General features: G+C 44.2%; 1 protein-coding gene across 1 annotated transcript; it reads right to left on the bottom strand.

Annotated features, from left to right (window-relative positions):
* Window positions 1–767: 767 nt before the first annotated feature.
* On the bottom strand, window positions 768–24,382 carry CHST7 (carbohydrate sulfotransferase 7). The gene is made up of 2 exons (XM_079909841.1): window positions 22,764–24,382; window positions 768–1,252 (listed from the first exon to the last, which is right to left on the bottom strand). The coding sequence occupies exon 1, from the start codon at window positions 24,256–24,258 to the stop codon at window positions 22,795–22,797; it is 1,464 nt and encodes a 487-aa protein (XP_079765967.1). The 5' UTR covers window positions 24,259–24,382; the 3' UTR covers window positions 768–1,252; window positions 22,764–22,794.
* Window positions 24,383–25,191: the final 809 nt, after the last annotated feature.

Below are 25,191 nucleotides of genomic sequence, written 5' to 3'. Positions count from 1 at the left end.
AATGCAGTATGATCCTGTTCTTAGTCTGTTTCTTTCCCTCACAGAGAGGTTCTGTTCTGGGTGGAAGCTATTCCTCTCCAACTTCATTTAGAACAGAGATTGACAAATTACGGCAGCCCCTGGACCAAATCCAGCCTACTGCTTGTTTTTGTAAATAAAGTTTTATTGGCACACACTCCACTCACTCATTTGCATACTGTCTGTGACTGCTTTCACGCAGAGCTGAGGAGTTGTAACAGCAGTGAACAACTAGCTGCTCATAAAGCCTGAACTATTTACTATCAGGGTCTTTACAGAAAAGTTTTTTGCTGACCCCTAATTGAGATGCTTGAAAATTTTTAGTTTTAAAATTAGATCTAAAAATCACAGCAACAGATTTTTTTTTAGATGTTAAAAATGTGCCTTAGGATAAAAAGAAACACTTTAAACCTGGTCTCTGCCTGTGACTTCTCCTGGCCTGCAATCATCTTTAACAGGCTTTGAGTGTTGGCTAGTTGCTAAGATTATTGAGCTCGCTATGGTTTCCTTCATAGTCTTTGTGTTCTTTTGTATGTAGACTAGCTTTTCCCTAAACCATGCAATTGAACTACATCATAACAGAGCAAAACCAAATCTTGTCATTAACAGTGACTCCAGAGTCATTTAATAATATAATTTACAAAAACATCATATAGAACAATTTAAAAGCAAAAATTTCTTTCAGTTCATTAGGGTTCTCCCACCCCAGGGAGAGAAATTACTTTTTAAAAATCCATTCAAGGGTCGGGGTGAGGGGAGCTATTTGAATTAGAGCTGGATGAGTCAGATTTTAAAAAATACCACCCAGACCTTTTATTTAATATTAAGTAATTTAATCAAGATACACAGGACTGCACTTGAACCTTATTCACATTGATGTTTTGTCCAGACACCTGCTGATGGGAAATGGTACCAAATCACGTCTCTTCTTTGTTCTGAGAACGCCTTGTTGACATGGCTCCAGCAGAGGCAGGGTCAGGCTGGGAACTAAAGCTCTTCCTATTTTATTGCCATAATTATCCACATTGCACTGTCACTTCCTTACTGGAAACTTCATTTCAACCAATGTGTCAGTCATTATTTAACAGCTCATAATATTCCTGCTCCGCAGAATAGCACAGCAGTTGGTACCAAGTCAAGCCCCAGTCTCTGACAGTGTGATAGACTGCCTCCACAGCATGGCTTCTCCAATGCTGGGACAACGTGCTGAGTGGCCTGGTTCGTGGTGACTGACCTGGAAGGGAAGGAACAAAGGATGTTTGAACTTCAGAACACAGAAATCCACGGAAAGCCTGTTGAACCTTGATGACATAAGGCCTCTTAAATATGAAACCTATAATCTTCCCTACCTAAGCTGCATTATCCAATGCTGTAGACGCATACAGAATCAGTATCTATCATTTCTGCTTGTGACCCAAGAGGTGTTTGGTGAGGATAAAGATGGGGGCACCTCTCTTAGTGTGACTGTGCTTTCTGCAGCTGCTGCTGTGGGGCGCCTGTTGAGAAGAAAACTTTCTGAGACCTGCTGGGTAGAGTGGGGTAAGGGCTGGGACTGAAGCTGTACCTTTAGGCACCGACCATGTAACCATCCACCTTTCACTTGTGTACTGGTTCGTATGTGCGAAATAAATCATGCCAACAACGATCAGCTGTTCTGTAAAACTGAGGCTGTATATAAGCAACGAGTCCAGCTTCCTACCTCTGTGGGATCTGGGCTTTTTCCATCTTCCATTAAAACACATTGCTGCATCACTTTATGGGAGCGGCAAAGGGTGAACTGACGATGTTCATGCTAGTTCTGCCACCGGTTTCTGGCTTTCTTGTGATCCTTCCTCTGACCCCGGATATGTGCCAAATTTGACATCATTTTCTAATGTAGTAAAACTTGATAGAACTACTGATGCAGCAGAGTTTGGGTAAGGAGCACTTTCAAGGTGATTAAAAATGTGCAATAAAGATTCACATTAAGCATTAGACAAGAACTGATTTCATAAATGCCTTGAGGCCTGTCTCATGACCTTTAGCATTCTGTTAGTACTGGTTATTTACATAAAGAAAGAGCCAGCATGTCAAATTTCAGTTGAATTTAGTTTAATAAAAACCAATTTCCAGACAGGCTGACTGTGGTTCCAGGTAAGGTAGAATAGATGCATTGCTCCTTATTCCTCCCACAAAGTGTAACTAAAATTCCCAAATATATTTATAAGATGAAGATAAGACTCTGAAGGATAGGAAAAACAAGCTGGACTGACTAGGGACCTTGGGAGTTGAGGAACAACACAGGTGTGAGTTGCCTGGGTTTTCTTTTTGCCTCCTCAATATCCTAGGATGGATGCTGAAGAACCAGCAGGCCAGAAATACCAATGGCCATAGACCATAAAAGCCCCATGAAAAGCCTGTTATCTCTAGCCAAAGGGCAGGGAAAGGGTCAGCCTAGAAAGAACCCAAGCACCTCAAAAAAAAAATCCCCCCTCCTGTCAGCAGAGGCCTAGGGGAAGCCAGGGCTTCTGGACTACCACCCCCATCTGGCAATAACCAGGTGATGCACCCCTTCTTCTACCAGCACATTGTCAGTGGAGGCCTGCTAAAATAAATAAAATTCAGAGATTCATAATATATGTTCAAATGTATGCCAAATGTTTAGGATACAATAAAAAAAAATCACTTGTCAAACCAAGAACCAGGGAGATTTTTGACTTGAATGAGAGAAGACACCTGACAGATGCCAACACTGAAACAACACAGATACTGAAATTATCCAAGAAGGATTTTAAGCTACCATCGTAAAAATACTTCAATTAGCAGTTACACACTTGAAGCAAAAAAAAAAAATTCCTGGCAAAGAAATATAATATAAAAACGAAAGAGGAACCAAATGGAAAATTTAGAACTGTAAAATACAATAACCAAAATTTTAAAAGCTCACTGGATGGGCCAAATTGCAGACTACAGATGACAGTAAAGAATTAGTGAGTCTGAAAATATAACTATAGAAATTACCCAATCTGAACAAAAGAGAGAAAGTAGAGTGAAAAAAGATGAACAGGGCATCAGGGACCTGTGGTACTACAATAAATGATCTAGTGTTCATTTTTTTAAAATCAGAGTTCCAGAAAGAGGGGATAGCGATTGAGGCTGAAAAAGTACTTGAATAAATACGGCTAAAAATTTCCCACATTCGGCAAAAGAACTACAGATTCAAGAGGTTGGGTGAACCCCAACAAAACCCCAAAGAAATCTACACCAAGATACAGCATAATCAAATTTCGGGAAAGTAAAGACAAAGAAAAAATCTTGAAAGCAACTAGAGAGAAATGATGCACTACTTATGGAAACAATGATTTGAATGCCAGTGGATTTCATATCTGAAACCATGGAGGCCAGAAGGAAGTGGCATGACATTTTTCAAGAGCTGAAAGAAAATAACTGTCAACTCAGACTTCTATATTCCATGATAATATCCTTCAGGAATGAATGTGAAATAAAGACATTCTCAGATGAAGGAAGCTAAGAGAATTTATTGCCAATAGAACTGCTGTAAAAGAACTGCTAAAGGAAGTTTTTCCAGCAGAAAAGAAAGGATAAAAGAAGGAAACTTGAAACATCATGAAGAATGAACAGAAAGGATAAAATAGAAGTAAATTTAATAGACTATTCTCTTGAGTTTAAAAAATTATGTTTGACAGTTGAGGCAAAAATTATAACATTGTATGATGTAGTTCTCAATATACAGAGAGAAAATATTATAAGAGAATTATAAAGGGCACAGGATAATGGAACCTAAATGGACATAAAGTTTCTACACTTCACTTGAGGTGGTAGTAAAATGTTGAGACCAGTAGGTTGTGATTAGTTACATACGTGTAACCTAAAGAAGCCACTTTTTTGTGCAGCAAAGAAAACCATAAACAAAACGAAAAGACAGCCAACAGAATGGGAGAAAATATTTGCTAATGATGCAACCAACAAGGGATTAATTTCCAAAATATACAAACAGCTCATACAGCTCAATATCAAAAAAAACAACCCAATCAAAAAAGGGGCTGAAGATCTAATGGACATTTCTCCAAAGAAGACATACAGTGGCCAACAGGCACATGAAAAAATGTTCAACATTGCTAATTATTAGAGAAATGCAAATCAAAACTACAATGAGGCATCACCTCACTCTGGTCAGAATGGCCATCATCAAAAAGTCTACAAATAATAAATGCTGGAGAGGGTGTCAAGGAAAAGGAACCCTCCTACCCTGTTGGTAGGAATGTAAATTGGTACAGCCACTACGTGGAACAGTAGGGAGGTTCCTTAAAAAACTAAAAATAGAACTACCATATGACCCAGCAATTCCACTACTGGGCATATACCCAGAGAAAACCATAATTCAAAAAGACACATGCACCCCAATGTTCATTGTAGCACTATTTACAATAGCCAGGACATGGAAGCAACCTAAATGTCCATCGACAGAGGAATGCATAAATAAGATGTGGTACATATATACAATGGAATATTACTCAGCCATAAAAAGAAATGAAATTTGAGCTATTTGTAGTGAGGTGGATGGACCTAGAGTCTGTACAGAGTGAAGTAAATCAGAAAGAGAAAAACAAAATACTGTATGCTAACACGTATATATGGAATCTAAAAGGAAAAAAAATGGTTCTGAAGAACACAGGGGCAGGACAGGGATAAAGACACAGACGTAGAGAATGGACTTGAGGACATGGGGAGGGGGAAGGGTAAGCTGGGACGAAGTGAGAGAGTGGCATGGACTTATATTTACTACCAAATGTAAAATAGCTACTGGGAAGCAGTCGCATAGCACAGGGAGATCAGCTGGGTGCTTTGTGGCCACTTAAAGGGGTGGGATAGGGAGGGTGGGAGGGAGACGCAAGAGGGAGGAGATATGGGGATATATGTATATATATATATATATATATATAGCTGATTCACTTTGTTATAAAGCAGAAACTAACACACCATTGTAAAGCAATTATACTCCAATAAAGATGTTTAAAAAAATCTACGTAAACTGACATCTAACCTCATTATTTATGGTGAAAGACTGAATACTTCCCCCTTAAGATCAGGAAGAACACAAAGGTGTCTGCACTTACCATTCTTATTCAACATAGTGCTAGAGGTTCTAGCCAATGAAATAAGGCAAGAAAAAGAAAAGCCATATTGATTGGAAAGAAAGAAAACAGTCCTTATTTGTGTTTATATGATTATGTACATAGAAAATCCCAAGGAATACAAAACAAACTCCTAGAACTAATAAGTGAATTCAGCAGATTTGCAGGTACAAGATCAATATTTAAAAATCAACTTTATATATACTAGAAATGAACATCTTAAAACCAAATTTTAAAACTCATGCTATTTATGATCGCTCAAATTAAATACTTAGGTATAAATCTAACAAAACAATAAAGGACCCATATGCCAAAAACTACAAAACACCAATAAAAGAAATCAAACAATCTAAATCAATAGAGAGATATAACTATGTTCATGGATTGGAAGACTCAAGTAAAGATGTCATTTTTTCCCCAAATTGATTTATAGTTTTAACAATATTCCTACCAAATTCTATCAATGCCTTTTATACATACAGAGAAGCTTATTCTAAAATTTATATGGAAAGGCAAAAAAACTAGAATAGCTAAAACCTTTCTGGAAAAGAATAGAGTAGGAATAGTCACTCTATTCAATATTAAGCTACATCTAACGACATTAATCACAACAGTGTGATACTGGTGAGGGACAGGCAGTTCTTAGACATGACATCAAATGCACAATCTACAAAAGAAAAAATGATAAATCGGATTTCATCAAAATTTTAAAACTTCTGCTCTGCCAAAGATCTTGTTAGGATGAAAAGACAAGATACAGTCTGAGAGAAAATATCTGCAACCACATATCTGACAAAGGGCTTTTATCTAGAATATACCAATCACTCTCAAAATTCAAGAGTAAAAACCAATCCAGTTAGTAAATGGGCAAAACACCTGAACCAACATTTCACCAAAGAGGAGATATGGATGGCAAATAAGCGCACAAAAAGATGTTCAACATCACTAGCCACTAGGAAAATGCAAATGAGTACAATAACATACCACTTCATACCTATTAGGACAGCTAAGATACAACATAGCAACAATACCAAATGCTGGCGAGGCTGCACAGAAATTTCTCTCTCATACATTGCTGGTGGGAATATAAAATGGTACAGCCACCCTGAAAAACAGTTTGGTAGTTTCTTATAAAACTAAACATAATATACCACACAAACCAGCAATTCCACTCCTGGGCATTCATCTCAGAGAAATGAAAGTTTACATCCACACAAAAACCTATACCCAAATATGCATTGCAGCTTTATTTGTAATAGTCCAAAACTGGAAACAATCCGAATGCCCTTCAAATGGGTTAATGGTTAAACAAACTGTGGTACATCCATACCATGGAAAACTACTCAGCAATGAAAAGGAATGAATTATTGATACATGCAACAACCTGGATGGATATCCAGAGAATTACGCTCAATGAAAACAGACAATCTCAAAAGGTTATATATTGTATGATTCCATTTGTATAACAATCTTGAAATAACACAGTTACAGAGATGGGGTACAGATTGGTGTTTGCCAGGGAAAGGGGTGGGATGAGGTAGGGTATGCGACTATAAAGGGATAGCACAAGAGTTTCTTTTTGCTGATGGAACAGTTCTGTATCTCGATTGTGGTGATGTTTACGTATATGTGATAAAATCACACAGATCTATGCACACACATACACACAAAATGAGTGTACGTAAAAACTGTTAAAAACTGAATAAGGCCTGTAGATTGTACCAATGTCAATTTCATGGTGTTGATATTGATCTATGTGTAAGATGTGTAACATGTTACCTTTGGGAGAAGCTGGGTGAAGGGTACACTGGACCTCTTTGTACTATTTTTGCAACCTCCCATGAGTCTATAGTTATTTCAAAATAAAAAGTTTTCCTCTGTCACTCTTTCTTTGTACAATGCATTCAGCTCTCCATTTGGGTCATTTTAAAGACTGAGAACACTTGGCAGTAACTCAGGGTGGCTTTCTGTCAAAAACTAACCAAGTGCTAAATGTTGCCTGATCATATCCTATGTCCTGACAGATGTTTATGGAGATACTATCAGCCCAACCTGTGGACCCATAAGCACTCTTTAAGTCCTTTTATTAAAAACCTTCTTTAAAAAATTTTTAAAAATCTACCTGAAAAGCTGCTTTTTGTAAGTCCAAATTTTCTTTTTATCAAATCACCCAGCAGTACAAGGTGGGAGGAGAGGAGAAACAGGTGCCCTCAAAGATCTATTACTGCTTCTGGGGTATTTGAAGAACAATTCTGAAGTCCTGCTAAGCCAGGCTGGGCCCAGGCAGCAACCCCACAAGGCCCTTTCTTCACATCAGAAATGGATTCCTGTTCTTCTGGTTTGGTCTCAGTTCCTGAATGTCACCGCACCAGGGCAGGGATGCTCAAATACCTTCCAGTTCTCACTTCACCTCCAAGTAGACCCTACAAAAACTATCAGTTAATTTCCTCCCATTTTAATTACTTTTGGTTGTGTTTAAAACACTAACATGTCCATGAATTCTTAGTGTGATGATCCCCCAAATTCTTAAGCTCCTTAGATATAGGATTAAGAATTTAACTCTAGACCCCACTCTTCTTAATACTATGTGGCCTGATTCATTTGGAGCAATGAAGTGTTCAAGTTTGCATGCATAGTTTAAAAGTGAACGCTCAGGTTATCAGCCAGCTACAGTTACCAAGTAGCCAGCTTTGCCCTTTTACAACTGCTAGATGTTTAACAATGTAGAAGTAAATTTTAAGCTACTAAACTTCTTGGTTAAAATTGTTTCCGCTTGTCCAGCGTCTGGGGAGAATGTTTACTACTGCCTGAACCACCTGAAATGGTGTAGACCCTTCTGGTCATTCTGAAGTCAAAACTATTTCAAGACCTATCCTGTATGATAATAGAGAATAGATAATTTTAAAAACTGTCTTGGTGCAATTAATTTCCAGAATTACAGAGATTTCTGTATATTGTTTTGTGAAGCATGTATAAAAGGCTTTTTTTTAATATGTGGCATTGAAGTGTGAAGTCATTCCTTAATGGCTTAATTAATACTCAAATTAATTCACAAATTCACTTGCACTTTTAAAAAATGGATTGTTTACTTAAAGATTCAAAGTCATACTCCCATGAGTTGGGTGTATTTTATCTCCTTTGCTACAGTTCCCCTGAGTACTTAAATGACCAGCCGGGCCCTAACTGCAGCTGGTTGACCTACTAATAGCCTCATTGCCATCAAAGGGAAACGTCATTCCAGGCTGTGATTGCCTGCAGTTGGCTTGGCTGCGGCTCTCCGGGCGGAATAACCCAGGAAGACACACTCTTAGCATTTTAATCAAACTTTTTTCAACGTTTGAAGCTGGGATGGGGGACGAGGAAGAATCAACTTCCTGCCGACTTTCAAGGTTGAGAACAGAAGATTCGGCCAAATGAACTTACCTCTTTCAGTGGCCTTCCTGGCCCGTTTCAAGTCAGATACCGATCCCTGGGCGTCCCCGGTGGCTCTGCGAACCGGCATGGGCACCTCCCTCCCCTCCTTGAATTGCACTTGTAGATTTCTACTAGACCCTCTTTCCTTCCAGTTTTCTTGGTTTCACCTGTCCCTGCGCACACACTTGTGCCAGGTGAGGTGCCCCAGGTTCTCCACCAGAAGCCACTTCACAGATGCTAAAAGTTGGTGCAGGGACCTGGCATCTTGGCTGCGGGAGCTGAGGTTTCCGGGTATTCAGTGGGTCCCGTTATCATGGGGGAATTACTTTCCAGCCTATTGTAACAGCCTTCCTCTCGGACCCGCTGCAGAACAAATGGGCCGAGGACAGGCATTAGCCTCCTTTTCAAGGGCGACGTGTTTTGTGTGTGTGTGGCGGGGGGCCATCTCCCAATATCCTACTCTGGAACAGCCCCCTTGTGAGTGATGTTACCATCTAAGTTTATGTTAACCTTGGTTAAGCTTTCTTCACCTTCCTGTTTTCACCTCAAATTAGTGAAATGCAGTGCCAAGGAAAACGGAAATAACTGACAAAGTTTGTGACAATAGAGCCATTAAGTTGTCTTTTTTTTTTTTAAGGGAGCTGCCTAGGGATAATGTTAAAATAATACTTGAAATACCAGAAATGTCAAAGTGCAAGCGTTCCCTCCCTGTGACTCTAAAGCAAAATGGAACAGGAAACATGGAGTTTGCTAATACAACCACACCCCCCAAACAGCCTAGAAATGTACTTGAAGCAGCATACATGTTATAAATCATTTCCAGACTTTCAATCTGAAAAATTAAGTAGCAGTGGCAGGGGGCACCAGTATCTTTGCATTAGTCAATACTAGTTTCAGTCCTATTTAATACATGAAACAACTCTCCCTTTAGGTGAAAACAGAGACTGAGTTTAAAAGAAAAATAAGGAACTTCCCTGGCCGTCCAGTGGTTAAGACTTCGCCTTCCAATGCAGGGCATGTGGGTTCGATCCCTGGTCCGGGAGCTAAGATCCCACGTGCCTTGCCGCCCAAAAACGAAAACATAAAACAGAAGCAATATTGTCACAAATTTAATAAAGACTTTAAAAATGGTCCACATTCAAAGAAATCTTTAAAAAAAAAACCCACTAACAAACAAAACTCTTGCCTGGGGGGTAAAGGGGGAAACTAGGGGAGAAGCCACTTGCCTGACCCTGGGCAGCCCATGTCCAGAGCTGAGCTGCATCTCCATCCCTCCCTGCCTCCAGTGGGAGAAGAGGACTCACTTCTCTGCTCCGGAATTCAGAATAAAACCTCATTCCATGGGACTCATTAGTCAAGACCCAGAGTCAGCCAGTGCAAAAACGGAATGGCCATTACATTTCCCCAATAGAAGAGAATAAAATAATAACACGTTTCCAATTTTATCATACCCACGCCCAGCTAAAACTTTCCTAAATTTTTGAGCTCACTTCAGAACAAAAGGAATGCGCTCCAAACCAGTGTTAATAAAACTTGGAAAGACGTGAGTTTGGCTAGTTGACTTTTGTTTTTTCCTTTCATTGAGCTGCTCCAAGATACAATTTTAATTGGTGTACCTACTTGCTTTTGTGAGTAAAGTCGTTCCCAACTCAAATAAAGGAACGGAGTCAGTATTTTATAATATATATTTGACCGCCCACTTGTAGATGTTTGCCAACTACCAAGTGGGGTTGGCAGAGGTTAGTGAGGGCACAGGGTTGGGAAGCTTGGACCTACCATTCAGGCAGCCCTTTGGCCTCTACAGGGGGCCAAATGGAGTGGGGGGCACTAGGGCCACTCCCGATCAGCTTCAGGATTCACAGGTTAGGATGGCTAGTCAGGTTACAGAGTTTGTGTGTCACCCCAAGTCTAGCCCATCACTTCCGGTTTTCTCTCCCTGCGGAGCGAGGCACTGTGTCTGTGCCACCCTTTCCTAGCACTGGGCACAGTCTGGCAGGGATGAAATGGCCCCATGGCCAACAGCAGGTTCACGTTCTCACAGGACACTGGCGAGCCGTACACCAGTCTTCTCCTGGGCCTGTAGGATTGCCAGAGATTGCCATACTTAGGAGCAGGACATGGATTTTTCCTGAGCTCAGAATGATTTCTCCTTCTCTTTGACTGCTGAGAAATAAAAATAAATCTAAAAGGCATTCGATAATGCTGGGAGTTTTGTTGGTCTTTGGTAGGGCTGTGTGTTTATTTTTAGCCAACCATCTCCTTTTTGTAAAATAGTCTCCTTGGCAATTCCCAGCTGGGGGGATGGGGTGGGGGAGGGGAGTGCACAGAAAGGCAACAAAGTTTAACTTTTTTGTTGTTTGCAGAACCTGAAAAATGTATTGTTTTCCCTTCTCACATCCCTGTTAGCAATATCCTTTATTTAACAGGAAGACACAGCATCTATTTTATTGCTTCTAAAATCTGTATATTTAACATACGCCAGCTCTAGGCTGTTTGAAAGGAAGTCCTATTTTTAAAACATTATCTTGGTTTTAGTATTTTTGGCTTACTGTTCCCATAAGCTCTCCGAGGCAGTAATGAGTCCTTTTTGGTAATGTCTGGTCTCAGTCATGGGGAAAGTGACCCTCAAAGCCCTGGGACATTTTTTCCTTGATGTTCACTTGATCTGTATGTATGTCAGGACTGCTTCAGCCAGCTTCCCAGTTGTGCTGTTCCTAACTTTCCCCAGTTCATCATCTTTACAAAAGAACTCAGAGTCTCGAGTCCCCACCCGCTCCCCATAGCTTACAAACGCTTCTGTAATGTTCGACTTCAGCCTTTCAGTTAGGCTGCTGTTTCCAGCCTGCTGGTTACTGTGACCAAACCATCTTAATCACACAAGATTAATCTGTCCAAGCTGGCCCTCTAAGCGTTTGGATTTCAGGCCACATTTGAGGCTTCTTGCTGGCAGGGCCCAGAGACTGCCCCGCATTCTGACAACTCTCCCTGTGCCTTCGGGGCTCCTTCTAACACCTCTGCCTGAAGGTAACACTTAAAAGAAAGGGCTTCCATTCCACGAGTGAAAAACACAAGAGCTATTTGTAATGAGGTGGATAGACCTAGAGTCTGTCATACAGAGTGAATTAAGTCAGAAAGAGAAAGACAAATACCGTATGCTAACACATATATATGGAATTTAAGGGAAAAAAATGTCATGAAGAACCTAGGGGTAAGACAGGAATAAAGACACAGACCTACGAGAATGGACTTGAGGACACGGGGAGGGGGAAGGGTGAGCTGTGACAAAGCGAGAGAGAGGCATGGACATATATACACTACCAAACGTAAGGTAGATAGCTAGTGGGAAGCAGCCGCATAGCACAGGGAGATCAGCTCCGTGCTTTGTGACCGCCTGGAGGGGTGGGATAGGGAGGGTGGGAGGGAGGGAGGGAGACGCAAGAGGGAAGAGATATGGGGATATATGTATATGTATAACTGATTCACTTTGTTATAATGCAGAAACTAACACACAATTGTAAAGCAATTATACTCTAATAAAGATGTAAAAAAAATAATGACAAAGAAAAAAGAAGAACACAAGTCTACTACCTCAGTGGCTATTTTTAGAATGTGACTCTATAGCCAAGCCCCCTGCTGCACCCATTTCAGGGGAGGAGAAATTTGCTCACTGCGGTCATCATTGAAGTCAAACGTGGTGGTCGTCTTCCACCACCCCTTAACCCCCCAGATTTCAAAACATTCACTGCTAGCTGCCGTTCCAATGTCTTCTCAGCATCCAGTGGACTGACGGGCTCTGGCTTGGCGCCTGTGGGCTGGGGCAGAGCTGAAGGCTTCCCATTCCCATGCAGACATCACTGAGCTCAGCAACTTTGCTCCGACTGAAACTGCTTCCTGTTCAACTCCCCAGTAGTTCTCCACTTCCCTGTGTTCTTGAACTTGGGCCAGGGCTGTTTCTTAGTCCCTACTGTTCTTATTTTATACTGCACCTGAGCAGAAATGGTTCTTTCAATAGAGCAAGTTCCTCAGGTTCCATTACGAAGTGAGAGGATGAGGGGCCAGGCTTTTTTTCAGTTTCAGTCTTTTCTGTACTGTTTGGACTGAGGAATTTTAAGCCAGCTGCTTATAAATGTTTTTTAAAAGCATCACTCCCAATTATTTATATTACATTAATATTCATGGGAAACAAATCCCTGCCCAGACTAAAAAAGCCTCTTTGAAAATCCTCTGAATCCTGCCTCAACAACTGTAAATGGGCACTTCTGCCCTCCACCCGCCCCCAATAAAGAGGGCTCTCAGGACTAGAGAGAAAATGTATAGAGTTCAACCTCATTTAAAATCAGCCTCAGTTCCCCACTGATAGTGTCCCGAAATAGCTGAAGTTCAAGTCACTAGGTACAATCCCCTGCAGCAGCAGTAGGAGAAGTTCAGCTTAATAAGAAGCTTGCTACAATCTGATGTCCTGTGTAAGTGTGGTTTTATAAAGGGATGATCACTTTGATTTCAAGATGTGTCCAGTCCTTCAAAAGAACCACAGAAGTGACACTTTGCAAACCCAGGTGCGAGGACTAAGGAATGAATTTCATCTTGGCATCTGGTTATCACAACCTGAGGTGGGAGGCATTTATTCACCGCCTGAGATGAACTGTAGGGTCAGAGAGGGCCAGGGCACTGGGAGAAAGGGTTTTCCACCTATCACACTAGCCATGCTGAAAAAATAAATAGATAAAATGCTTGTTGTTGAAAGTCTAGGAAGCAGACACTCCAAGAAACAGCCGGTGGGGGCAGATGTTGGTGCAACGTTGAACAACTTAACCTCTCAAAATGTAAAAAAGCCTGTATACCTTTTGCTCTATACCATCACCCTACTACAGAAATTTTTCTTACAGATGTACTTACATGTATGCAAAAGATGCTATTAAAAATGCAGCAATGAAATGTTGGGACTAGGAACTGGTTAAATATGTTACAATACATTCCTACAATGAAATACTAGACAGTCACTGAAAAGAAGATATAGGAACTTTTTGTCTTTTTAAGGTTTCATTAGTTTTATCTCTGTAACCTTTAAATCATACCTCACAAATTAGCTTTTGTCACAAGTGGATTTAGAGAAAGCAGAGGACTCGAGTTCACTATTTTCTGAAACACTGACACAGAAAAGGAAAGGGAAGAATTACTTAGAAAAGATTCTTCACAAAAGACCCTCAGAAAAATCCCTAAACAAAAGTGAAATACTTAATCATTAAGTTTACTGCTAATCGGTAAAGGATTTTAAATCAATTCGCTGGCATTAAGTTTCTTGTTTAAGCCCACAAATCTTTCTCTAAACATTACTGACCCTTTGCCAAAGGATAAATGGATGAACTGAGCAGTACCTTATGACACAGCTAGCTGTGGGAACATTCTATAAAAAATGGAAAATAATTTTGTAAGAACATGACGGCAACAATCAGCAGCCAATATTCTCAGTTTCCAATTACCAAAAGCATATACAATTTTAGTCTAGAAAAGTAAGTCAATTTTATAAAATTAAGCTTTTTAGATTGAAGAGCATGCCGCTTTAGGGAATTCCCCGGTGGTCCAGTGGTTAGGACTCTGCGCTTCCACTGCAGGGGGCCCAGGTTCGATCCCCGGTGGGGGAACTAAGATTCCGCAAGCCATACAGCCAAAAAAAAAAAAAGCATCCCACTTTAACTGGCACAAAGATACTGAAAAATAGTCCCTAAAATTCTCACTAAATTTATAGAACAAAAAATATGCCCTTAGTTATTAAATGTAGTCAGTATTGGGACTTTTCAAAAACAGGTGATAGGGTTTCCCTGGTGGCACAGTGTTTGGGAGTCCGCCTGCCAATGTAGGGGACACGGGTTCGAGCCCTGGTCTGGGAAGATCCCACATGCCGAGGAGCAACGAAGCCCGTGCACCACAACTACTGAGCCTGGGTTCTCGAGCCCACGAGCCACAACTACTGAAGCCCGCGGGCCTAGAGCCTGTGCTGCGCAACAAGAGAAGCCACCGCAACAAGAAGCCCACGCACCTAATGAAGAGTAGACCCCCGCTCGCCGCAACTAGAGAAAGCCCGCGCACAGCAACAAAGACCCAACTTAGCCAAAAATAAATAAATTTATTTATTTACTTATTAAAAAAAACCAGGTGATATACGTGCCCCCAGCTGCTGGCCAGGGACTGGTAGATGGGTGGCTGAGAGCGGTGAACGTGCCCCATGGCCATGTTCTCTCCATAGCACAACTTCAAGTACTTATCCAAGATAGTGATTACCTCATCATTTAGAATCTGGGACTTGCGAATTCGAATTCTCTCCACCATCTTCCTCAAAGGCACAGTTTTCATAACTTCATCTTTGCCATCATGTTTCTGGACTTTAAGTAGATGACAGCAGAAATCCAGTACAACAAAGTGCCCCTCCCTGTCACCCAAGAATTGTGGGAATGTGAATTGGTGCAGCCACTATGGAAGATGGGATGGAAGCGCCTCAAAAAGTTAAACATAGAGCCATCATATGATCTAGCAATTCCACTGCTGGGTATTTACCCAACGGAAATGAAAACACTAACTCAAAAAGATACCTGTACCCCCATGGTCACTGCAGCATTATTTACAATAGCCAAGATATGGAAATGCCCTATGTGTTCATCAGTGGATGAATGGATAAAGCAAATGTGGTATATACGTGTACAAGGGACTATGATTCAGCCATAAAAAAAGAATGAAATATCACCACTTGTGACAACATGGATGGACCTTGAGGACATTATGCTAAGTGAAATAAGTCAGAAGGAGAAAGACAAATACTGTATGCTGTCACTTATATGTGGAATCTAGCCCTCCGCCTCCCACCCCAAAACCCATGAACTTGCAGATGCAAAGAACAGACTGGTAGTTGCCAGAGGCACTGGGTGAAGGGGTCAAAAGGTATAAAATCCCAGGTATAAAATAAATACGTCAGGGATATGTAATATACAGCATGGTGACTACAGTTAATAATGCTGTGTGTGTGTGTGTGTATTATTATTATTTTTTTGACCGTGCCACACGGCTTGTGGGATCTCAGTTCCTCAACCAGGGATCAAACCCGGGCCCTCAGCAGTGAGAGCACGGAGTCCTAACCACTAGACCGCCAGGGAATTCCCATATATTTTAAAGTTATTAAGAAAGGGGATCTTAAAATTTATCATCATAAGGAAAACAACTACGTAACTTTGTGTGGTGATGGATAGTAACTAGACTAACTGTGGAGATCTACTGCAATATATACAAAGAGTGAACCATTACGTTGTACACCTGAAACTAATATAATGTTATGTCAGATCTCAATTTTTAAATTTTAAGGAATTAAAAAGATTTAAGTACCAAAAGCCTACATACTTCTGTTTGAATTTGCATAAAGTATTTCTAGACATATATCACAAGAAACGTAGTGGTTACTTCTATGAAGTGAGCCTGGCAGGTATTTTATATCCTCCTAAACTATTGAACTCTTTTTTCGCCATGTGCTTATATTATTCCTAAAAATTTTTTAACACTAGTTTCAAAATAGAGAGCACCTGATTTTAATCCTCTGGCTGTGTTATCCTTAGCAATTACCCAACCTCTCTGAGCTTGTTTCACCATCCATACAATGGGGATACTACGTACCTCATAAAGCTAAGATGAGGACTAACTCAGACAACATGCACTAAGCTAGTAACACAGTACACAAAATAGGCACTCGATAAATGTCACACACACCCCCACTTAGTGCCAAGAAAACTCGTAAATCCTCTTAATTCAACCTCATCTTCTTACTGGTAGAACACTAAAGCCAAAATGGTTTAGGGACTTGCCAAGGTCAATCATGCAGTAACCAGGAAAGCCAGGCTCTGATGCCTGGGTTCCTGTACCCTAATATAAAACCTGATTTCATATGAGCCAAGGAATGACTCTGCTACTACTCTATGGCCACACCTCAGTTCGCAGGACCAGCCTCCTCCCCTGCTTCACTCACCACATTTGATGAGCTGTGATTTTTCCTAAACACTAAATCCACCATCAACTGAGGGGGTCCTGCCTGGGAAGGCAGCCCCAAGGGGGAGCTCCAAGAATGTCTTGGTCAAAGGCAGCACTAGCCTCACAAGGGGGCAATAATAATTTGGATGTGGATGTGTTTTTAAAAATTGCTCGCACCTTACTGCATCCCTGCCACACACACACACACACACACACACACACACACACACACACACACACACACACACGCCCCATCCTAACTTCTAGCCCTCTGGCTCGAACACAGTACCTACATTAATTTACAATTAGGAATTTTTTTAACATCTTTATTGGAGTATAACTGCTTTACAATGGTGTGTTAGTTTCTGCTTTATAACAAAGTGAAGCAACTATACATATACATACATCCCCATATCTCCTCCCTCTTGCATCTCCCTCCCACCCTCCCTATTCCACCCCTCTAGGTGGTCACAAAGCACCGGGCTGATCTCCCTGTGCTATGCGGCTGCTTCCCACTAGCTATCTATTTTACATTTGGTAGTGTATATAAGTCCATGCCACTCTCTCACTTCGTCCCAGCTTACCCTTCCCCCTCCCCATGTTCTCAAGTCCATTCTCTACGTCTGTGTCTTTATTCCTGTCCTTACCCTAGGTTCTTCAGAACCTTTTTTTTTTTAAGATTCCATATATTATGTGTTAGCATATGGTATTTGTTTTTCTCTTTCTGACTTACTTCACTCTGTATGACAGACTCTAGGTCCATCCACCTCACGACAAATAACTCAATTTCGTTTCTTTTTATGGCTGAGTAATATTCCATTGTATATATGTGCCACATCTTCTTTATCCATTCATCCGATGCTGGGCACTTAGGTTGTTTCCATCTCCAGGCTATTGTAAATAGAGCTGCAATGAACATTTTGGTACATGACTCTTTTTTTTTTTTTTTTTTAACATCTTTATTGGGGTATAATTACTTTACAATGGTGTGTTAGTTTCTGCTTTATAACAAAGTGAATCAGTTATACATATACATATGTTCCCATATCTTTTTGAATTATGGTTTTCTCAGGGTATATGCCCAGTAGGGGGATTGCCGGGTCATATGGTAGTTCTATTTTTAGTTTTTTAAGGAACCTCCATACAGTTCTCCATAGTGGCTGTATCAATTTACATTCCCACCAACAGTGCGAGAGGGTTCCCTTTTCTCCACACCCTCTCCAGCATTTATTGTTTCTAGATTTTTTGATGATGGCCATTCTGACTGGTGTGAGGTGATACCTCAGTGTAGTTTTGATTTGCATTTCTCTAATGATGATGTTGAGCATTCTTTCATGTGTTTTTTGGCAATCTGTATATCTTCTTTGGAGAAATGTCTATTTAGGTCTTCTGCCCATTTCTGGATTGGGTTGTTTGTTTTTTGATATTGAGCTGCATAAGCTGCTTGTAAATTTTGAAGATTAATCCTTTGTCAGTTGCTTCATTTGCAAATATTTTCTCCCATTCTGAGGGTTGTCTTTTGGTCTTGTTTATGGTTTCCTTTGCTGTGCAAAAGCTTTGAAGTTTCATTAGGTCCCATTTGTTTATTTTTGTTTTTATTTCCATTTCTCTAGGAGGTGGGTCAGAAAGGATCTTGCTGTGATTTATGTCATAGAGTGTTCTGCCTATGTCTTCCTCCAAGAGTTTGATAGTGTCTGGCCTTACATTTAGGTCTTTAATCCATTGGGAGTTTATTTCTGTGCATGGTGTTAGGGAGTGTTCTAGCTTCATTCTTTTACTACAATTAGGGATTTGAACAAATTTTGTTGAATGAGAAATTCTAGGTAGGAACAATGTTTAACAAATGCCTATTCTTTAGCAGTACAGACTACTGTTTAAGCAAGAGATTTCCCTTTCAGTGATTTTTATACATAAGCCATTTGGCTTTACTAAAATCGAATGACTTTCAAAATGCTTTGTTAGGGATTTGGTGATGGCTGCTCATTTCTTTTTGTTTGGATGGTTTCCTTAGAAAGAACACTTTCTGATTGTTGGGGTTTCGGTTACGCACTTACCTCCCTTCCTAATTTCAATCAGAGGGTCCATCTGTCTTGTGAAGAACAAAGACCAAGATGTCTTAAATGCGTAATGAAATGAAATCTTGGGTCCTACCAAGGGCAGAGGTCAAACGGATACCTGCTGAAAAGGATAGGACAGCACATGAGTCTGTTCAGAATGGTAGTGGATAGTGTACCATGATGGATTAGAGATAAGGAGATACAGACAACGAAGCATTTGAAGGAATGTGAGAGGGTGATAAATGGAGCCGTGAATAATTTAAGACGTTTCCATATTAACACCCTACAGCTGCTTGGTATTTCACAGCTCCAAGTTCTTTCACATAAATGACTATGGCAGACAGTTCGCTGCTCATCAACTTTAGTCTGCATCCTCATCCTGTTCCAGTGGCAAGGGCTCAGCCCAGGGGATGAAGCATGACGGGTCCAGGTAGGTGGCTCTCAACTTTGGCTGCACTGGGGGATTATACAGTAATTATATAACTGGATCCCACCCCAGACCAATTAAATCAGAATCTCTGAGGATGGAGTATTTTTAATATTGACATAAGAAAAAAAAAGCTCCTCAGGTGACTGTAATGTTCAGCCAGGGCCGAGAACGCACTGGTCTAAGCCAATCATGACAACCCCCTTCCCTTTCACCAATTACTGGGCTAGGGCAGAACACGTGACCCAGTTCTAGCCGGTGAGACATAAAAGGAAGTCGACTGGGGTAGGGGTTTCTGGGGATGGCTTTATAACCAGATTGGAGGAAAGAGAGATACATGAGGGAAAACGCTACCCCTTAGTAACCACCTTCCTTCCTTTCTTCATTTTCACAACCCTGTGTGGTTGGGTGAGGAAGTGATGCTTCTTGTTGAGGCTACCATCTTGTGACAGTGGGAAGATAAGTTGGTGAACGAAAGCCAAGAAGATGGAAAGGGCCTGGGGTCCTCGGTGACTTGGTTTGGTGCTGCGGTCCCCACCCAGCCCTGAAAAAAGCGCACTGACTCCCTCCCTGCCAAATCCTGGCTGTCAGGTCTGGAGCATCCAGAAGTCGCTCAGGTTAATTCACGTGCAGTCCCTCTTCACTGCTGAGCCAAGGGTGCCCCAAGGGTGCTCAGGTGCCCCGAGCGAAGGACAGCCATGAGGAGGACGGCTATAGAGTCAGGGGCTCTCCCGTGTAGGTGCTGTTGGCAGCGCTCAGAGATATTTTATTGGTTTGTTCAGTGTTTGTTAGTAATAAAGCTAAGTGTGGTTCTCACCCTAGAGTAGCCACTATGCCTGGCTGCAGTGCCAAAAGGGTGCCAGGGGACGGTAAAGGGGGGGGCAGGTGAGGGTGTGTTATAATGGAGAGATTCTGAGCTCTGGGGTCTAACACTCGGCTCAGCAGCCCAGCAGCCCAGGTGTGACTTTGGGCAAGGTACCTGACTTCTCTGAATCTCTGATTTCTCATCTGTAAAACTGATAGTATGTCATGATGAAAGAAATGTTCACATGTGGAGGTATGGGGAAGTCATTCTGGCTTATACCTGATTTAACCCGAATGTGATGCTAACTAAAACAGCCTGTTTGTGGCCTATCAAACGTACACGGTACTTCTACTTTAATTATTAAAGAAAAGGGCGCATTGACCAGAAGTAAAGAATGTCTGTGTTAAAAATAAAGATTAAATGCCTTCCTTCCTGGGACGCTCATGCTGGTACTCCTTCAATGATAAGACTCCCTTCCCAGGTGCTGAGGACATACTGGCTCGCGGTGTATGTGCTGATCTGTTTTGTTTTGTTTTGTTTGTCTGTTTGTTTTTGGAAACCTTGAAGGAACGGATCCCTGAGTTGCTTAGTGTTCTTTGTTCTGACAAGATGTAAAACTGGTCTGAAAACCAAGCTTCTCTGGAGCAGTTCCTCAGAGTTATCTGACTGTCTTCCGGTCTTCGGGGCTATAGTCTTCAGTTTGGCTCAAATGAAACTCTTTCCTATTCTTATTATAGATTGTTTATTGCTTATTTTCATCGACAGTCACAGTAATGATATATCCACAATGCCTAACTCAACACATCGCACCTGAGGATCCATCCCCTTCCCATTCCTAGAGTGGAGTGTGACAGACTTTTGGAAACTCATCAGTTGGTTGGTAACATTACCTTTCTCGGAACCAGCATTTTGATAAATCCACTAGTTGGTGGTGACATGGTAAGTGGCCGATAATTCCAGCAGAAATGTGGGAGGAAGAGCTCAGTCACCAGAGTATGAAAGAGCCTAAAGCTTGTTCCCAGATGTCCCTGCAGCCCTGCAAAGGAAGCCCCATTGGCTCTTCCAAACAGCAGCACTGATGTCTGGCCCCATAGTCACTGTCACGTGCACAGACTCTAACCTCCTAGAGGATGAAGACTGTGTCCTCTAACCCTCCTCTCTATTCACTTTCTTACCTCACCCCAGTCAGTGCCAAATGTTAGTAAAAATGAAAAAAAAAAGAGTCAGAGTTTCTGGGAGATTGTCAATTCTTAAAACCATAAAATGCTGCAGCCATTTGTCCTCGAGAGGCGTTCCCTCAGACCGGTGAAGGAGGATTGGAGACCCATTATGTTACATCTGTAAATACAGGATTAGCAGATGAAAGGATGTTTTTGTTAAAATGTGACAAGTCACCCTGTTCCTTTTACCTTCACTCTGGAAATCAGGAAAGAACACAGACTTCCTAAGCAATTACAGAAACTTAAGAAAACGACTTGATCACTAGGAGGAAAATCAGCTTCCGAAATCACTCTGAAACCCTGGCTCTATTCACAACAACAAAATCCATCTTCATTAACGTCTTCGACTATTGTCCTCAGGGCTTCATCCCAGAGGAATACTGAATTACACTATAAACTAATGAATGGAAACTTAAGTCATTTCCGCCCACCCGGCACTGCTTTTCCTCCTCTGGACTGCACAGTGCAGAAGGCTGCACTCTTCCAGCTCACACAAAGTTTGGGAAATCGCATTCCCATGCCACTAACTAGACTCCTGAGGTCAACATCACGTAGAACAAACTTCCCTCATCCCAATGAACAGGCCATAGACCGACCCAGACACTGAACACATTTTGAGATCATTTAAGCCCCATTTTGGCATCTTAGGATACCTTAGGATATATGCTTTACAGAGAAAGAAAAAAATGGGAGGGAGGCAGAAAGGGAATGTCTTTTCACAAAGCTCCTTCAGCAGTCACAGCCAAAGCTGCTACTGCCGATCCAAGGTTTCATCTCTCAAGTGGATCGGGCAGAGTGAGGGAAGCCCAGCCCTGAGGTTCTGTCTGCACTAGAGGAAGCAGACCAGGCAGCTTTTGTGACCTGATGTGAACGGAATATGGTCAAATATCCTGGGAGCGCCAGCCATTGGGGGCGGAGGTGGGAGGTGGGGGGAGCCACCCCTCGAGCCAGGGGAAAGCAAAGTCCATTCCACGCCAGTATACCAGAGCCTGAGGCACACACATGTGCAAAAGCTGTTGCAAGAGAGGCCTATGACTGTATGTTTGGTAAATCTGAAAGAACGCCTCGGAGTCTGCACACGTCAGAGAGGCAGAGGCAGAGAAATATGAAACAGATTAGGGGTAGGTAGGATAAGAGTCAATAACTTTCCCCCAAATTTTGCTTTTGGTTTTCCCTGTGCCTGCAAACACTGCTGCAAAAGGTTTCCCCACAGGACCTAGTGGCATCAAGATAAAGTCATAATCATGGACCTCATATGGTCCCCGAAATCCTGTACTTTTCATGTCAATTCCCAGTCTCAAGTTTCATTGTGACTTTCAAACCTTCTCTACTCTGCTCAGACCCGTGATATCCCTCTTCCCTCTCCTTCCCCCATTCCTCATTCTCCACAGACGATCCTACCTTTTACTTCATAGGGGAAACTGGTAGTGTGGAGACCTGCGTTCCGCCTTAGCCATAATTAACCTCTCGCTTCTCTGGGTCTTCCTCTGAGAAGGCAGGGGGCTATGCTAGAGATCCCAATGACTCTCCCAAATGCTCCCAGCTGGACTTCCCCTTCCGCTCGGATCTATTTTCATCGGGTGAGATCGATCTGAGACGGCATCCCTCCCCTCCCCCTGAAGGCTGATCCAAGTTCCCCAAGACCCTTTCCTGACCCTACCCTGCCGGGGGCCACCTTACCCGGATCCGTCCCGGGCGCGCGGGAGCGGGGCTACGTGGCGCCTTCGGCCCCCGTCTCCGGCGGCGTCTCCTCGTCCTCGGACGGCTCGGCGTTGCCGTCTTCCCAGCTGCGAGGGTAAGCCAGCAGGCGCATGGCTGGGGCGCATGCGGCCTCCACCTGGCGCACCTGCTCTCGGCTCAGGCGCTCGCGCCAGGCGTGCACGGCCTCGCGGGCATCGCGCGCCGACAGGTGGAAGGGCCGGTCCGCGCCGTAGGCCGCGCCGCGCGTCATGTTGAGCGCGAAGGCGTCGAGCGCGGCGAGCGCGCGCAGCCCGGCGAAGCGCTGCAGGCGGCGCAGCTGGGCGCGCGGCTGCCGCACCAGGTCCTCGTAGCGCAGCCTCAGGTAGCGGCGCCGTAGCCAGGCTGGCGCGCCGCGCGCGAACAGCAGGTCGCGCAACCAGGCTTCGCAGATCACCTCGAGCGCGCCGGTCAGGAAGAAGTCGGCGCGCGGGGCGGCGGGTAGTGCGCGGGACGGGCCCCCGGGTCGAGCGCCCATGCCGTGCGCCAGCAGCACGCGGTGGAAGCGGTCGCCCCTCTGGCGGGTGCGCAGCACTTGGATGCTCTCGCGCAGCAGCCCCTGCCGAGACTTGAGGCGCGAGTTGTGCACGGCCCGCGGGTCGCGGAAAAGCTGCACCACCTTCAGGTTGAGGCCGGGGTCGCGCAGCAGGGGCACCAGCACGCCCAGGTCGAGGAGGCGCACGTCCTTGATGACCACCACCGGATACTTGCGGCACTCGGCCTCTAGGGCGCGGAGAGCCACGGGTGGGCAGCTGCGCTCGCAGGCGGCGTCCTCGACGAGGCCGACCTCGGCGCGGGCCCGGGGCGCGCCGGGGCACAGCGGCGGCGAGCAGATGACCTTGTTGGTCCGCCAGCGAAAGAGGGCGGCCGTGGTGAGATTGGCCGCGTCTGGGGCGCGCGCGGCGGAATCCCCCGGCGGCGCGTACAGCTGCAGCACCGAGAAGTCGCAGCGGAAGAGCGAGCGCAGCATGTCGCGCAGCGCGCCCTGCAGGCTCTCGGCGTCTCCCGGATACAGCGCCTGCCACAGATGCCACATGGGCTCATACAAGTAGAAAACGTCCGGGTGCTGGTTAAAGAGCTCGCCCAGGAACGACGAGCCCGTGCGCCAGGTGGCGTGCACATAGATGTGTTGCTTTTCGCGAGACGCCGCCTCCCCGACGGCGCCGTTGAGGTTGCCCCGGGACCTGGGGTACCGGCCCGCGTCCTCCTCCGTGGCGGGCCGCTCCTCGGCGCCCTGCTCGCGCTCGCCCGCCGCCGCCGCCTCCAGGCTCCACACTCCCAGGCTGCGCTGCAGGCCCGGGCAGTGCCCAGCGCCCTTGTCCCCGTCGCGGCCGCCGTCCAGGACAGAGGGGACGAGCAGCAGCACCAGCGTGTACAGCACCAACAGCAGCGCGAACTTGCAGTACTCTCGGCGGCGCCGCCGCCGCCGGCCCTTCATCGTTCACTGAACCCCTCCAGAGCGGGTGGGGCGCCCTTCCTCTCCCTTTCCTCGGAAATCCCGTCCCGAGTGCGCTCCTCCGGCCTCTTGGAGCCCCTCTGCGCCGGGAGGAGCGGAGTCACTAGGGCTGTGCATCCACAAGGGAAACTCTGGAGGCGGTGGTGCTAGTGGCGAATGCCCTGCCCTCTCCAGGCTCCGCGCTGGAGAGCCGCCTATTGGCCGGCTAGGCAGCGGCCCGCCCCGCCTTCCACCCCGCAGCTTCTCCCCGCCTCTCTACCCGCTGGGGTTCGTCCAGGGCTCTGCCTGATCTGGGAGGGGTTGCCGCGGGGCGGGGGACGCCGGCTGGGGCGCACGGAGCCAGACCCCACCTTTCCCCAACCCCTCCGTGATGAAGTCAAGTCTTCATGAATTGAGTGCAGGCAAGGGAGGGACTCGTGTGTACAGAATGTACCCAGTGACAGAACGTGGACCCCACCCGGAGAACTCCACTGTCTCTCCTGTTTTATGTCCCCTGCTTGGCCATCTCTGTCGTAAGCAGACTCGCCTCCACACTATTTAGAATGGGGCCCCTGGTCACTATCTACATCCAGCGCCCCCGTCAGCCCCGGGGTGGGTGTTACTGAGTTCTGGATGGGAGCACTTCTCCACTAGCATAAAGACGCAGATTGCATAGTGCATCGTGGTCCAGAGGAATTGGAAGCACAACTGCGTTCACTCAGAGCATTTAATTGTTTAGGTGTAGCCTTTGCGGAAATATAAGTGTCGTCTTCCTAGGATTTTGCCCGCTGAGGGCCATGCACGTTTTACAGACACCCTGAAGATCAGTTTACTCATTTGTAAAATGCAGATAAGTTTTAGTGCCTCCATACCTTCCAGCCTGAGATTTTGGGGTCCTTTGTTAGCACAGAATAACCTAGCCTATTATGACACACA

This window comes from Stenella coeruleoalba, assembly GCF_951394435.1.
Source record: "Stenella coeruleoalba genome assembly, chromosome: X".
NCBI lineage: Eukaryota > Metazoa > Chordata > Mammalia > Artiodactyla > Delphinidae > Stenella > Stenella coeruleoalba.
The sequence above is the reverse complement of the archived record's forward strand: the minus strand, read 5'-3'. Positions and strand labels throughout refer to the sequence as shown.

Excerpts from the sequence above, each read along its gene's own strand:
- CHST7 (XM_079909841.1), bottom strand. The coding sequence starts at position 24,258 with ATGAAGGGCCGGCGGCGGCGGCGCCGCCGAGAGTACTGCAAGTTCGCG.